General features: G+C 33.3%; 1 protein-coding gene across 1 annotated transcript; it reads left to right on the top strand.

The window, feature by feature from the left end:
• Nucleotides 1-10,044: 10,044 nt before the first annotated feature.
• Nucleotides 10,045-13,538, top strand: LOC143574469 (cytochrome P450 76T24-like). Its single transcript, XM_077059081.1, has 2 exons — nucleotides 10,045-10,974; nucleotides 12,872-13,538. Exons 1-2 carry the CDS (start codon nucleotides 10,099-10,101, stop codon nucleotides 13,472-13,474), a joined length of 1,479 nt encoding a protein of 492 aa, XP_076915196.1. The 5' UTR covers nucleotides 10,045-10,098; the 3' UTR covers nucleotides 13,475-13,538.
• Nucleotides 13,539-16,629: the final 3,091 nt, after the last annotated feature.

The following is a 16,629-nucleotide window of genomic DNA, read 5'->3' as shown; positions in this document are numbered from 1 at the left end:
TTGGAATGTTGCAATCCACCCTCTTAGGGGTCTAGTGTTATCGCGGGACCTTGAATCAACGGTCCGGCCTTGTCTCTGATACTGTGTGTAATGGCTCAACTACCGTCATACCATAATATTGTCCTCTTTGACTGGAATGAACCACTATCGCCTCATGGATTTCATTTTGGTTTGCCAGGTGGAGAATTTCTAAGATGTCATATATCATGATACTACTCTCAACTGAACACGCTTAATTATGAAATTCTCCTCTTATCCACTATCATTAAGCACTCTAAATGTATTATAATAGAGAATCCACCTCCTTATAAGAAATGTTTCTTCCCTGTCCCCAACCAATGTGAAATGTCACATAAATTATGAGTACAAATTGTAAGAGATCAGTCAAATTAAAATTTAAATATAAATCATAATAATAAAAAATAAAAGTTATGCTATACAATAGGAAAATCTCGTCGTTTGGTAACTCATGTACACATATTTAAGAAGTTATAATTATGGTGGCAGTCATGTCGGTTAGATGGGTTATAATGTGACATGTTACGAGTTGATGAGTCGAATTCTTCAACTCTAATCCGGTCCATATACTTATTTGTGTCATGTCATGTCAAACCCACTTACAACCATGTTGTGTTCGGGTTGTGTTTCGGATCAACCCATTTTAATTATTTGCATTTACGAATATAAGTTATTAAAGAGAATAAATAAGCAACACCTAACCCTTGTAGCCAGGCTGGCTCTCTCTCTAAAATTGTGAGCTAATCTTCTCACATCGTCTTCATCATAATGGTACACCCCAAACAGAAAATAAATCATCATCCCCAACATCTGAATCGTCTTTCTTCTTTGTGTTCCAAGATGTAAAACGTACACATGATTCTCCTCTTCTTTGTTCCATGTTATTTTGTTTACAACATTGATCAGAGAATAAAGTTTTGAGAAATCCCTAAAAAATCGGTTTTGTTCTTCTTGTGAAATTCTAGGTTTTTGTCATAGTTTCATCATGCAAAACATCATATTTTTGTTGAAAAATGAGTTTTGATTGACCTAAAATCTGATTTACTGTTCGAAATCTTTAGAAGTTATGTTCTATGGTTTCTCAAAACCTTAAATATCATGTTTTACAAAATTTTAATTAAACTTATAAGATATACTTAACTTGAATAACATTATAAAGTTTTACTTTTGTCTAAAGGTGACGTGTTACACCGATAATATTATTATAGCTTAAATAAGCATTTTGCAAATTTGATTAACTTAAATAAGCATATTTGGCTCGGTTCAATATTCACATACAATCCAAGTTTAACTGAGTTTCATTTTGTGGACTCAACTTTTCAATTAACAATCTTTAACGTCGTTCCCACTTTAATAGGATGGTAAGGTTGTTTAAATATGAATTCGGTGATTATGGATTCAATCCCCATAATATACAATATATTTAGTTTTTCAAAAAAGAAAAAATACAACCCTTGAAAAGTGGTCCGACTCCTCCCTAATTGTCCCTAGCTCCTACAGCTCCATCATACCCCCATTATTCATTTATTTGTGTCCCTAGCTACAACTATATATTCAGTCATAACTTCTCAATTATCTTTTTGTCCCAACTACTCGTTTATTCATACCTCTAATGTAGATGTTTGGAAGTTTAACTTTCCAGAGTCGTCGTTAAAGGTTTCCAAGAACGTGTAAAGCGACTACTTTGTCCAGTTAAATTATTTTTAACGGCTAATTTGGATTATTGACGGGTCTCTAACACACCTAATTATCTTCATTCCTCGACAACTGAAGACCACCCTAAGAATAAAACCCATTATATGTGCGAAAACCCCTCGCCCAACCTCGAACCCCCTACTTTTTTTGTCACATATGATATTTGAACCCAATACCTTCCATTTCTTAAATTGAAATTACTTTGTGCCTCACCTTAACCACTTGAGCTAAGAATCATTGACAGACCAGTTAAATCATGATATCAAATCTTCTCAAAATTCAAAAGAAATAGAGAACATAAATAGTTTTAGGATTAAACATGTTATTTATGTTTTAGTACACTTCTATACGTATATGCTTCAATAAAAATACCGAGGCAAAAAGAATAAAATATTAAACTTAATATTTATATATTTTTGATATATGATACCATATGAATACACAAAATGTATTTATATTGATTATAAAACAAGTAATATCTAATGACTTGATAACAATTCAAACAACGTGATTCATATATATGAAATATTTTTTTATGACATGTGTTATTTTAAATGTTTTTGTGCATTTATCTCTCGTTCTGTAAGGCTCCGTTACCGGTAGCCATGCATTTGGTGTTGGATTTACTCATAAACGCAGTTCTAAATATCAGAGTTAATTAAAATATTCGCGGAATATTAAAACTTCAACCATAATATAATACATAACCTTCAAATCTTGTCTTATAAAACATTCATAGTCATTTAAAACAAAACATAGTCTTTAAAACATCACAACATTTCTTCGAGATGCCAGTATCTTCGATTCCATGCCATGTGTCTTCAATCACGCGAGCTGCCTCAACCTATTTGCCTGTGTGCATACTAAAAGTCAGCTACGCTGAGTGAGTTCTAGTTAATCACATAACTTACTTTACATACACATATACGTGCCCGAATGTACGCATTACATACTTAACATGTCCATCAATCTTTCATACACATACATAACTATCCTTACGTTATAAAGAGCATTCGCCCTACATACCTCGGATATTATTAATATCCGGTACCCTCCATCCTCGGATATTATTAGGGTCCGGTACCCTTCATCCTCGGATATTATTAGGGTCCGGTACCCATTCTTCCATACCTCCTTAACATACTTTCTATGTACATAATCGTAAGTTTCGCACATACATACATCATTCATTCTTCATCTTACAACATACATATAACATCAACCATTTTCTGGCAGTACATGCAATTCTGAAGATCGTTCATGAACCGGCAAGAAACCATCATACCTTTCACATAATACATATATGGCATACACTTATCACTTAGGATAAGTGTATTAACTAATCACATCGAGTATGCACACAGCCCCGAAAACATAACAAGGAATGAGGCTAGAAACTCACCTGAAGTCGGTTACGTTCACCGTTAATGATAATTCCTTTCTTGAGCTGTGCACGACAAACTGTATAATATTTACATGTATCAATTAACTATTCTATCTCATATCGTATTTCTATCTTTTTTATAATCCACAACGAATGGGGGTCCGGGGGCAGCGCCCCTGGCAGCGGGGTCTAGGGGAGGCAGCCCCTAGCAGGTCCAAGGGGCAGAGCCCCTGGCTGGGGTCAGCTTGGAAAAATTTTATTTCCATTTACCGTCGTAACACATTTTACATTAAGATTTTGAATCATTAATAAATTTGCTAACTTAACAAGTTCAAGGGATTCTTTATAATTAATTCATTCTTTTTCTAAGTTCAGGGACTATTCTGTCATTATGTTAAACTTCTAGTTCGTCCCAGTCCTTTAACGAATGGGGTTCGTAGCGAATGAACCCATTCATTACTTTATAACGAATCAGACCTTATTCGTTTGGTCTGGTTAACGAGTTGAACCTTATGACGAATTGAACTCTTTTAACGAACCAGTCCTCTTAACGAATTAGATCTTTTAGCGAACTGGACTCATAACGAATTAGTCCATAGCGAATCAGTCTATGCAACGAATTGGACCTTCCAATTCGTTATCTTTTAACTATAGCGAATCAAGGGTAATTCGCTATCTTTTCTCCTTAACGAACTGAAGCTAATTCGTTATATTCCCTTAGACGAATCAGCTAGCGAATTACTTCTGATTCGTTAGTTCCTCCTTAGCGAACTAGGGTTAGGTCAGGGAATGTTAGAACATTCCCTGACACTCCTCTTAACCTCGTACCACTTTCCGGCGCCGCCATTGCCGGAAAGCCGCCGGAAAAACGCGACCTCACCGGAAAAACGAGTTTTAACTCCTTTTTTCACCGTTTTTCGCCCCGTTCGATCTAGATCTGAGTTAGGGTGATCCCTAAGCTCATCATAGGTTCGGTTTATACCCGATTCCACCCGGATCTCGTGATTTAAACGGTTTAACGGTATCGGCTCGTCGTTTCGCAACTATATCTAACGGGTTAAGCTCATACAATATTAACCTATCGTTACCTCGGGTCGGTGCTCGGTTTCCTTCTTGATTTCGGCTAGGGATAAGGAAGAACTAGAGAGAAATCTTAAGTGTGTGTTTTTGGGTGGTGTATGGAATATGTGTGAATGTGGATTAAGTGATGATTAATGGTATTTATATTTAGGGATCATGGGCTTAAGCCCATGGTCTTTCCTTCTTCCTTCATACCCCGATCCATAACCCATATCCATTTACCCAACACTAGCCCAACTCATATTCTATTTATCTAAACCGATAACGACCCACTATAAAATAGACGAAGTTTATTTTATTAATATAACCGAAAGTAGGATGTTACACGTTTCTAATTAATAAAATTGGGTTTATATTTAGCTTGAGACTGGAATAAGTAAATAACAATAATAATAAAGATTTTACAGACATAACTGAAAAAATAATTTTTTTGGAAGTGAAAAACAAATAAGCTTCAAAATCTTTAAAATAAACATATTAATTTCTTTAAAAACTCTTAAAAAAATTAACAAGTCAACCCACATTTTAAGGATCATGTCCGGATTGACTCATTCTTAAAAAGATTATATTCCCTAATTATGATATTCAAGAAGCTAAAATAACGACACTGTTCACTACTAAAAAAGGTATTTGTTAGTTGTTAAGAGTAAATACGTATCAAATACCATTTTGCTACGGATTTGATTCGCAGTTACTACAAGTCTCGTAACCATTTTATTTCTTATGGATAATGACTACATAAATTATATTTCAGATAGTTTTAGCTAAAAAAGAAAATATTATCCATATTTTTGCTACGCATTTTACTACGAAATGTTTACACATTTCGAATTACGAAATGTTTTAGCTAATACTTAAATACAACCATTGCCACGATTTTTAAGTTACACAAAAAAGTTGGCTACTAAGTTTGGTATGGAATTCAACCATTCTAAAAATAAAATATACATATTGAGAAACGTGTCATTTGAAAATTCAATGCTAGCCTACATTTTTCGTTCAAACTATTTTCTATTTTTAATGGAAACTATTTATGTCAGTGTAATCAAAACATATCAACCAATCCTTTGATCAAATACCTAATTACCTAACTTATATGGATTAGAAAGATGAGGATATTTATGTTAATATAATCAAAATATTTATATATTTAATAAAATTATATCTACATTTTTTTATTAAATTAATGTATATACACTTTTTAGTGTAGGAGATGAACATGGTAAATTTCAATTAATAATGAATAGTAATACAACAACATGTTAAATTTCAATTAATTTATATACACTTTTTTAAATTTCAATTAATAATGAATAGTAATTTTATTCTCACATATTTATTCAATCTCCATGGATTCATGTATGGAGTTTTTCGCTTTCATTCATCTCTTTCGAAACTGTAATACAACAACATGTTTTTATTTTAATGATAATTTTATTTATGATATTCTTTTTTTATGACAATCATAATGAAACATCATATCATATTTTGTTATAATTCGTTATTCCTTTAAAAATATAATTACAACTTATAAAATCACTAGGTGCATCATTCTCGTAATTATGAATAAATTGCGTGAGAATTCACCATGTATTCGTATTAATATTCCATTAAAAATATAATTTAAACTTATAAGTCTTTTAATTTAATAATATATAGTTTTTTCTTTAAAAAAATCTAACCATTCAATTTGTATAACTTAATTGTATATCACTTTACTAGTGAGAGGTAGAGGGTTCATATCTCACTATCACCAATTTACTGATTTGAAAGGCTTGAAAAGAAAGATGATGATCAAGATCATGTATATTGTGTTTACATAGAACAATAAAGCAAAATTGAATAGACAACAATGATGCTTTTCAACTACGTATAATTATTGCATGGTAGCCAGTTTATAACTTTGTCACACACCAATCAGGCAATTACCATGTAGCCATTAAGCAACCATGGTTTGACAATAGTATCAACCACTAATATTTTTATTTTAATTATTATTGCTAACATTTTCTTCCCTAGCATCAACTTATTTTGACAAAAACCATCATAGAACAATAATTGCTCACATTATTTTAGACGTGAAATATCAACATAAATTTAGATATTATTATATATATTAAATTTCAACTTACTTGACAAAAACTCATGCTTTATTGTTGTACTTCTAGCTAAAAGTGTTGTATAAATAACCGTTTCTATTGTACAAATTGCTTTGTATTCATCTTTCCATCCTCCATGTGTGGCGTTTCTAACCGTCGTTAGCCTCCAGCGGCTGGCGATGGCCCACTGTATGCGTGGGTTTTCATCACTGAAAACCTACAATATGGAGGCCCGGCGGTGGCCGGTCGTCAATAATACCCACTTTGGGTTTTGATTTGACCCTTTGAGGTATTTCCCCGCCGTTGCCAACGCACAATTGTGACCTCAGATTCAGTGTACATAAGGTATTCGATGAGATGCATGTTTGTGGCCTTAGCTACAGTGCAAGTAAGGTGTTTGACAGAATGCTTTGATGTTTCTGTTTGGGGCTACGTACGGAAATGATGATGAGAGACTCTTGACATGGCAACTGTGGTGCTCTTATGCACTCATATGAAATTGTGAATTTATTTCGTTGTGTTTTTGATAGTGTATCTGGATATACATTCAGATGTGTTTGTCACTTCATTTGAAAAGCAGAGATGGTGTAAAGTTACAAGAAAATTATTTCCCTCTTTTGCAACTTTGCAAAAACAGAGGTGCTTAATTACTAAATTGGCCGATGCTACTCTTCTAATGTTATGTTGTGACTTTTATTTGAAATGGTAGGAGGTAATTTAAAACTGTAGCTTACCATCAAACGATTTGCATCAAGTCCTTTGTTCACCCATGTAGAAAATGACAAATAAAAATGTCACTTTTTGACTTTTGAAGCTTGAAGATATATAGATGTTTTGAACTAATAATTAATAGCAACGTCTTTCTTTATTTTTATTATAAAGTGTCTCCAACTAATAATTTCTGTTTTACAAACACAAAATTAGGTTGAAAAAACTCACGGATCTCAAACAAAAAAGCAACATGTTTTTGTTGATAGAAAGTTTTGTGTACATTGGATGCTAGTTGTGATGGATGTTTTGTTTGACTTTAACCTAGCGTATTTGCATGTCATTGAAGACAATATTGAATAACCTAAGATTATGGGTCACTTAGTGATAATTATAATCGTGTTCTCGCATAACATGCTATGAGCTTACCATAATTATAGTCATCACTATTGTGTTGTTTATTGCTGATTTACTTGAATTTGTTAAGGTTTACCCCCCCCCCCCCGGGGCAACGCGGGGGGTCTCAATACTAGTTTTTTTTATAAAAGAATGTTGGTGAGTAAAATATATCAATCAATCATACCCAGAGTGGAATCCCATCAATAGCAAAGCTATAAGTAGGGTCTGAAGAGTGTGGGATATAGGCACAACGCACCTCTATCCAATCAGATAGAGAGGTGACTTCTAGAGAGACCCTCGGCTCTAAGAAGCATATGTATAAGAGAATAAAAGAGGAAATCAAAGTTCAACAATAATATAATTAATAATAGCACGTAGTAAAAATAATAAAACTAATACATGAATAGATAAAAATATATAATATATGCAAAGAAAATAACGTAATGGTGTGTGACAAAAAATAAGGCAAGGAAAAGCCCCTAAGGTATTCCTTTCTCTCTAAAAATACTTGGCATTAATTCTACGTCTTTAAGAATTCATATTCTCAACCATGTCTTCGGAGAGGTTTAGGTCTAGCAAATCATGTCTAATCCTCTTATCTCAAGTCAATTTAGATCGACCTCTACTCCTTCTCGCCTCTATAGTAATGTTTTCTACGGATCTAACATAATACATTCATTAAAGTATATATTTGGTTAATAAACTATATTTATCAAAATAATACTTATTAAAAAATGTTTATCAAATTGGTGTTATCGACAAACCTTTTGTTTTCTAACTCCTATTATTGGGTAAAACTAAGATATATAAGTTAATGTGTCTTTTACTTCTATTAATTTTTAAATAATAAACTTATAAAATAAAAAGTATACCTTTTACTTCTATTTATTTATACAATTATACGATTGTTGTCCATTTCATTTTTTATTTCTTGGTGGTCTTTTATATTTCATCCTAAAAGTATTAACTTACTGTTTATTAGTTTTAAAGAATAGCATTTTAAAAATGAAAGTTTTAACGTTTGAACTTTTTTTTTAACGGGCAGCTAAGATATATATGTTTGGAACTTTTAACTGACGAAAAAAAAATTAAGATAAAACCTGTACTTTTTATAATATAAACCTATTTTTTTTAAATAACTTCTATAGTTTTTATAAAATAAAACATATTCTATAAAATACATAACATCGTCTGATGTTTTTATATTTTGGAAAATATGCTTTATCTTAAAAAAAGCACATTAATATGTGTTTTTAAAGTTTCTTTCTTACAAAAATAGTTTTTTTTAAATTGGTTTATTTTTTAAAGTTTTGTAATAAAACATTTCTTTCAAGAGTTAAATAAACCGATATTTATAAAAAGAAACTATTTTTAATATTTTATAGATTTATAAGAAAAATTATAGTTGATTTTGAAAAAAGTAAGCAAACGTGTTTTAATATTTATATAGCAAATAATGAGTTCTTTTTATCTGGTGAAATATTAACATTTTTTTTGTTCATCGGTTTCCACTAGAACAAGATATTTAATTATTTTAATAGGTTATTTTTAAAAAGCATGTAGTTTTGTGTTGAAAAAAAAAACAAAGAAGCTATTACTCAAAATAATGCTGTTTCTGTATAAGAATTAAGGCTTCTAATTAAAAAAATTGTTCTTGAAAACTATAATAAATAAAAAATTATAACTTTCAAGAAAAGAGTTAAGTTAGTTAAACTTTAAACAAGCGAATCAAGAACATTGAACATGCATGATCTTGCACAAAACATTTATACGACTCTTTTTATTAATAAAAAACAAAAACGAAAGTACTACTACGAACTAAAAATAAAATTTTGATGTGTTTATATAACACCTATAATTTTAATCATACTCAAAACTAGAAAACATAATTAATTAAACTAGAGTTATACTTTATTAAATAATAAATTAAAGATAACTTTAACACCAAATACTGGCCTCTGAACTTTGAAACTCCACCAAATCGCCCATTGAGATCTTCCGTATCACATTTATATTTTTCGTATATTCAGATCCTTCAAGTTGATATTGCACCAAGTTTTACACTCTCTCTCAATACCAACTTCCAGTGTTCTCCATGATCTTTTACACCTTTTAACGTTCACACCTCTTGCAACTTGATTATTGGATTTGACTTCATACCACTACATGCATGTTTCTTCTTTCCAGTTATAAGGTTCTTGTTTTAAGATTTCCGCTGTTTAAAACTGCATTATCTGATTTCAGATTATAAAAATAATATTTGTTTTCTCAATCTCATGACCAAATAGGCAACTAGTATGAATGATCTCATATAATCTTATGAAAAAAGAGTTCTCCAAATATACGTCTAGTCACCAACTGTTTTTGTCAAGAAAAACCAACTAAAAAAATATATAAAAATCAAATTATTGGGCTCTACGTGGCAATTAATTCTCTCTCTTTTTTTTTTTCAATAATAATTATAAAACGATAAGAAGATAAAAGAAAAACTATAAAGGTGGTTTACTATTAAATTGTTGGTCAAGGATTCGATCCTGATGGTTTGTAAGTTAAATTTGATTGTTAAATAAAATAGAATAAGTTTTGAATTAATTTTTTTTTGAACGGCGAATAAGTTTTGATATCGTATTAGAAACAGCTTCTAGTTACCTTAACGACTTCTATAAATAGTTAAAGTATAGTCTAGACACAAACTACAATTCTAACAAGAAACAAATGGCTTTCTTACCTCTCATTCTCTCTTCCATAATTTGCTTCTTCTTTCTCCTTCATGTTATCGACCTATACCGGAAAAGACGACTCCCGCCTGGCCCTATCGGCTTCCCCATAATCGGAAACCTACTTGATATAGGACCCAAACCCCATGAGTCCCTAGCCAAGCTCGCCAAGAAACACGGTCCACTTATGACCATCCAACTAGGCAGAATCACCAGTGTGGTGGCATCCACACCCGATGCCGCCAGAGAGATCCTTTTACGCAATGACGAAGCTTGCGCTGGCCGTCCTGTTCCACACGCGGTTACCGCTCTAAAACACCCCGATAAGGCGGTGTTATGGATACCAACAAATGAAACATGGCAGACTATTAGAAAACTTATTAGAATGTGTCTCACTAGCCAAAATAAGCTAGACACACTCATGAATATAAGGGAAAGTGTTGTGGAGGAAGTGTTGGACTTCCTTCGAGTGCGGCAAAAGGCGGATGTAGACGTTGGAGAGCTAGCGTTTGCTGTCGCACTGAACGAGTTTTCTAGGAAGTTTTTTTCTAGGAATGTTATCTCCACCTACGAGCATGATAATATTCATGCGTTCAAGACGGCCGTGGAGACCGCGATGGAGGTGCAAGGGAAGTCTAACATAGCGGACGTGTTTCCTGTATTGAGACCATTTGATCCGCAGAATATAAGGCGGCAGGCCAAGGAGGCGTTTGTCTGGTTGGAAGATATGGTAGAAGGTTTTGTGAATGAGAGATTGAAACATCGAGAGTTGAAGCTTCCTAGGTTTGGTGATGTGTTTGATTCATTGTTGGATTATTGTGATGAGCATATTGAAGATGACTTCAATGTCAACCACATCAAGGCTTTAACTGTGGTAAGTATAATCTATCATTCTATCATCTATAAAGTTTTTATAAAAAAGAGAAAATGATTAAAATGATATTTGACAAACTAAATTCTTTGACTAATACGGTGCTGTGAAATGCTTAATCTTACACGATAAATCCATCAAACTCTGTAGTTTTTTCTAAAAACTAATTTTGGCAAAAACACGTAAAGCCGTCTGCTCTCTTACACATCGTTGAAAACCCTAGGTTCATCGGTTCACGCTGATATACAATTAACAAGGACAATTAGTTTGATGTTTATGTTTTTCTAGGTTTTATCATTGTCTATTGAAATTGATCATCTAATTATGTTTTTCAGACACCAAATGCAACAATTTTAAACTTGAACCATTATTCAATCAGAAATCGTGAACCTTACTTAATGTTATGGCTGAAATCCAATCTTTATCCTAGTTAATTGTTTATCAAACGTGAATTGATGAACCTAGGGTTTGCAACGATGCATAAGAGGGCAGATGACTTTACGTGTTTTTGTCAATTTTAGTTTTTAGAGATTTTTTTAATTAAAACTATGTAGTTTTGATGAGTTTATCGTGTAAGGTTAGGCGTCTCATAGCATCGTATTCACTCCCTCCTTTTCAAATACCTAAAATGTTCATTTCTATGAACGGTTTGGTCCAACTATTTAAAACTGCCACCCGACCGTTTTTGTTGCCACTCGATTGTTTTTGCAACCGCCCTCTAGACATGGGTACTCATAAACAGTCGTGCCAGACCGTTTTTTTTAAATCAGACCGATTTTTAGAAAAACTGACTGATCTATTCCATTGTTCGACTAATCTATTATGCCGCCGACTGATCTATTCCGTTTTCCACGGTATTAGAAATGTTCAAATAAATACCTTCTAAACTTAATGTTTGAGGGTGTCTTCGAGAGTGAAACTATAGCTTCTACACCAACCTTCGTAGCTTTGTAAAATTCAAATCTCTTCCAAAATCTCCATGGCCCCAATCTATCATTTCCCATGTAGAGTGCAAAATTTGCATTGCATTAGTTCGTCTGTAGATTTCATCCATGTGTTTAGTTCCCTTTCGTTCAAGGAGTGCTTGTGTTGGCCTTAAGCCTCTGTTAGAACATTCTCGGGCAATAACCTAATAATATGTGAAGGGATTTGCAAATTATAAGATATGGTTAAAAGCGGTTGCGAGTAGATGAAAAAGAAAATATAATGTTTTTTTGTTAAAACGAAGAAGCTTTGTTTGCCCCCATTTATTTTTCTATTATTTGTTGAAAGTGGTTATGAATGAAGGATAGAAAAATAAAAGATAATGATTAAGGTATAAAAATATTATTTAATTAAATAAAAACTAGATACTGATTTTTAATATAATTATAAAGATGAGACATGGGATGGTCTAAAAATGATATTCGCTTTCTGAATATTAATTAATTGCAAACCTTAAAACATTATAGTTCCACATCCAAATACCGGATGCTTATGAAAAAAAAATATAAAACATAAAAGATATTAGTAATTAATTAACAAGAAAACAAGACAAATATGCCGGTTTATATGCCATTGTACAGTCGGATATGCCGGTTTATATGCCATTGTACAGTCGAGCCGATTGTTTAATAAAAGCTCAGCTTTTTAAAAACCAGTTAGACCCGTCCGTTTAGGAGGACAAGTTTCTTGATTTAGGTGGTTGTAACAATGGTCGGGTGATACTAAAAACAAGTGGGTGGCAGTTCTAAACAGTTGGAACCGACAGTTAAAAGAAATGGCCATTTGGGTATTTTGGGAAAAAAGAGAAGGGGGGGGGGGGGTCAAGGAATATTGGTTGTCAAAAGGGTCAATTTCCCATTAAAATGTATAAAGATGCTAAGAGACTAATAAAGTAATATTCATATATAAATTACAGGATGTGTTAGTAGCAGGAACCGACACGATTGCAAGCACTACAACATGGATTATGTCTGAATTGTTACTCAACCCTCATATGTTTTCAAGAGTTCGTGAAGAAGTGAGCCAAATAGTGAAAGAAGATGGAAAGATAAAAGAAGCCAAAACACTTAACCTGCCTTACTTGCAAGCGGTAATCAAGGAAACATTGAGACTTCATGCAGGGTCACCTATACTAGCACCTCACATAACTCAATCTGAAGTCAAAATAGGCAGTTATGCTATACCAAAAAACACGCAACTTGTGGTGAACGTATGGGCGATGGCGCATGACCCTAGATATTGGGAGAATCCAACTATGTTTATGCCGGAAAGATTCTTGGAAGATAAGCGTGACTATAAGGGGCAACATTTTGAGTTCATACCGTTTGGATCAGGTCGGAGAAAGTGTCCGGGCATGCCTTTGGCTGAGAGGATGTTAAGTTTGATTGTGGCTGCATTTGTGTATCATTTTAATTGGGAGCTTCCTCATGCTATTGAAGAAATGGACATGAGTGATACTTATGGCCTTGCTTTGCTTAAAGCAACACCACTTGTTGCTACACCTATACCCCTAATCTAGTGACTAGATATGGTGAAATGTGACAAAAAAGATTCAGTTCTAGTGTTTACTAGTTTGTTATAAGTTTATAACCAAGTATAAAGTGATATAAGGTGTTAGCTAGCATGTGCAAAAGTGTATGTTAAATCTGTTATTCGCATTAGCATTTCTATTAATAATTTATAAATATGTATATCAATTATATGCCTTGTGTTGTTACGTAATATAAAACGCAATATAATATATTGAAAAAACTTGTAATATGAAATGCATATTCTTCCCCCCCCCCCCCCCCCCCCCCCCCCTAAGTTTTAACTTTAAAGGACCCCTACTTCCACTACGTACGTTTATGTGAAAAGAAAAAAAAAGGACATTTCAACTTGGTGTATAGATCAAATATATATGACTTTAATTGTGAGAATTTTACAAATAATTAAGATAATTATGTTAATAATACTGTAATTATTAATACTTTATAACTTTTGAGCTAAAGTAATTAGTATTACATTATTTTATTTTTTATAACACAAATACTCTAGTTTAAAATTATAATTACACTATTTATTTATATGTTTAGTAGATTAATTTTATTTGTACCAGATCTCGGCCATCTTTCAAGTTGTTTGAAAATAAAAAGATAATATTGAATCATTGAATGTATTTATATACTTTTGTTATATATATGAAAACGTATTTTTAGTACGCGCAATATGACAACGAACGCGACAAATATATGACAAACATGGAATAAAATTTATATATTATTATATATTTTATATAACAAATTTTTTATATGAGTTGAATCACTATTCTTTTTCTTTGGTGCTTGAGAAGTTGTATATGATGCATTATTCTTTGTAATTTTGTGTGTCTTCTTTGACTTACATGCATCTCTCTTTTTACACCTGTTGATATCATTGATGAGATGGCTTGGTTGTCGATATGACGACATGAATGGAAGACTGTCGCTCATTACAAATTTAATGGCGTTCGTTTATGGTTGTGAAGACGTTTCACTCATAGGTATGGAAAATTATGTTTTAGCCATGGTGAAGAACTGAACCTATTGTGATTTTGTTTCGTCAAGTTGGTTTATGGCTATGATGATGTTCGATTTTTGGCATATCAATAAATGTTGCAGCTGTGATACCGATCTGAGCCTCTGGTTGACACATTTTTATGTTCGTTTATGTTTTGTGATGATATTTATGGCTATGATGATGTTCGGTTTACTTTTTAATTAACTGGGTCATATTCGGTTATGGTTGTGATGATGCTTATGTTGCGAAGTAGCAACGAAAGGAACAATTGTTCCTCCTCACACAGTCACATAAGAAAGTTGTTATTTAATTATATAATAATCTAATCGATTGGATCAGAGACGTGCTTGCGTGACTTCAGCAGGAAGTGCTTTAATCAAGCGGTCACCATGGCAAGTTCTGGAAGGTAACAATGGGCACCATCTGATTTATCCATGCCAAATAATTGAAAGAAGATAGCTTAATATTAGTCATCTAATAAACAAGAGTGTTCATGGTGAGAGCATATCGTAGGTATGTGTATACTTGATACGTGTGAAACGTATGAATAAAATAATAAACTCGGGGATAAGCGTTAACAATTTCTGAAAACAACCCCTAAACGAGATTCTAGCTTTTACAAAATACAATTTGTTGTTTTGATTAAATAACAATAATAATAATTAAAATGATAACGATCAAAGAAAATCAAATACATTGTAGACAATATTGGGAAAGAGATTCACCTAGGATGGCCCAACCTACTGGCAACTAATGAAACTTTGAGTTCTAACAAGTCATAAATTGGTTTCTAAGAATGAATTAACTAAATGTAACTAAGACTCACTAAATCACTTGAAGATTGCTAACATTCTCGCCATGCAAGACAAATTTTTACAAGATAAAGGGAAAGGAATTGCATTGGAAGTTGAACCAGTCGACGTACACGCCTTACAACGTAGAGTCTTTGAGCTTGAACAAGACTCGTTGGTGAAGGATGTACGAATTCAAGAGCTTGAAGCCGGTAACACTGACAAAGATTCAAAGATTCAGGAGCTTCAGGCAAATATGGGTTGTCTTACTGCATTATACTTGAATCTCCAACAAAAACTTATTAAAACGTTTGGAGATGAATTTAAAAGTGGTGATGATAGCGGTGAAAGAACTGCCGGTGACAATCAAGATGCTCCTATTGATAGCGGTTCCAGTTTACGCCCTGTCTCAAACATTACACTTCGGCGCAACCAGAGAAATACTTATCCGCTCCACCAAATACCGCTGAACAAATGGAAAGGGTAGAGAGAGATGTTGATCAGAAAGAACTCCAATCAGAAAGTAGTGTCTTCCGATCATCCTGAAAAGTTCTTGGGGTTATGACATTGACAAGTAAATGTGGTTACGTTTGGGAACACTGAATACTATAAAAAGATGATAGACTTCGGTTCGTGGACAAAGGTTGATTTGACTGATTTGATAAATGCTCCTTTCCATAATCCAAATCATGATCCAAAAGCCGCCAATTTCCGGAACTACTTGAGCAACCAGGTTGAGAGAGGATTCCCCAACATGCCTACTGCTGAGTCCTTCCTCAAGAAAGCAAAGGGGGTACATGATCCTCATACTGACAAGACAATGCTAAATGTGATGTGGCCTCCGACTACTAAAGTGACGTACATTCCGATCACCAAGAGATTTCCTGAGGGTGCCCTTGATGACTTGAAGTTTTGGACCTATGATGGTTAGACGGCTACTGTCATATAAGGCTAAATAAAGGTCAATACCGTATTGTTGATCCAAGAAATTTACTGAAGTTCGGTGAAAAATATATCAAGACCCTTGGCTGAACCACTCTATGAGCCCGCTACTAAGGAGTATACTAGAATGGTGGGGTCAATATCATACGAACAGGTTTATGGGCGGGCACTTAAAAGGAAGTTGATGCTGACATACTTGAGCATGAGTAAGGATCAATGGGGAGATTGTTGGGCTATATTTAATTGTTTACGCTTAATGTGTTTGGGCTTTGGTTTTGGGTTATATAATGTAAACCGAAATCATTGATTTCGATGGGATTAGTGTACGGGTTGGGCTTAAGATTTGTTGGTGTGTTATATATATATGATGTAACTTGGTTATTATAGGGTTGGTCGTTGTTAA

Source organism: Bidens hawaiensis, unplaced genomic scaffold (assembly GCF_021521415.1).
Source record: "Bidens hawaiensis isolate Kalapana, Puna unplaced genomic scaffold, B.hawaiensis_p1.1 tig00026938_1, whole genome shotgun sequence".
NCBI classification, from domain to species: Eukaryota; Viridiplantae; Streptophyta; class Magnoliopsida; order Asterales; family Asteraceae; genus Bidens; species Bidens hawaiensis.
This window is presented reverse-complemented; position numbering and strand designations above follow the sequence as displayed.

Coding starts and splice junctions, on each gene's coding strand:
- LOC143574469 (XM_077059081.1), top strand. CDS start 10,099: ATGGCTTTCTTACCTCTCATTCTCTCTTCCATAATTTGCTTCTTCTTT. Junction 10,975..12,871: donor ACATCAAGGCTTTAACTGTG/GTAAGTATAATC, acceptor TATAAATTACAG/GATGTGTTAGTAGCAGGAAC.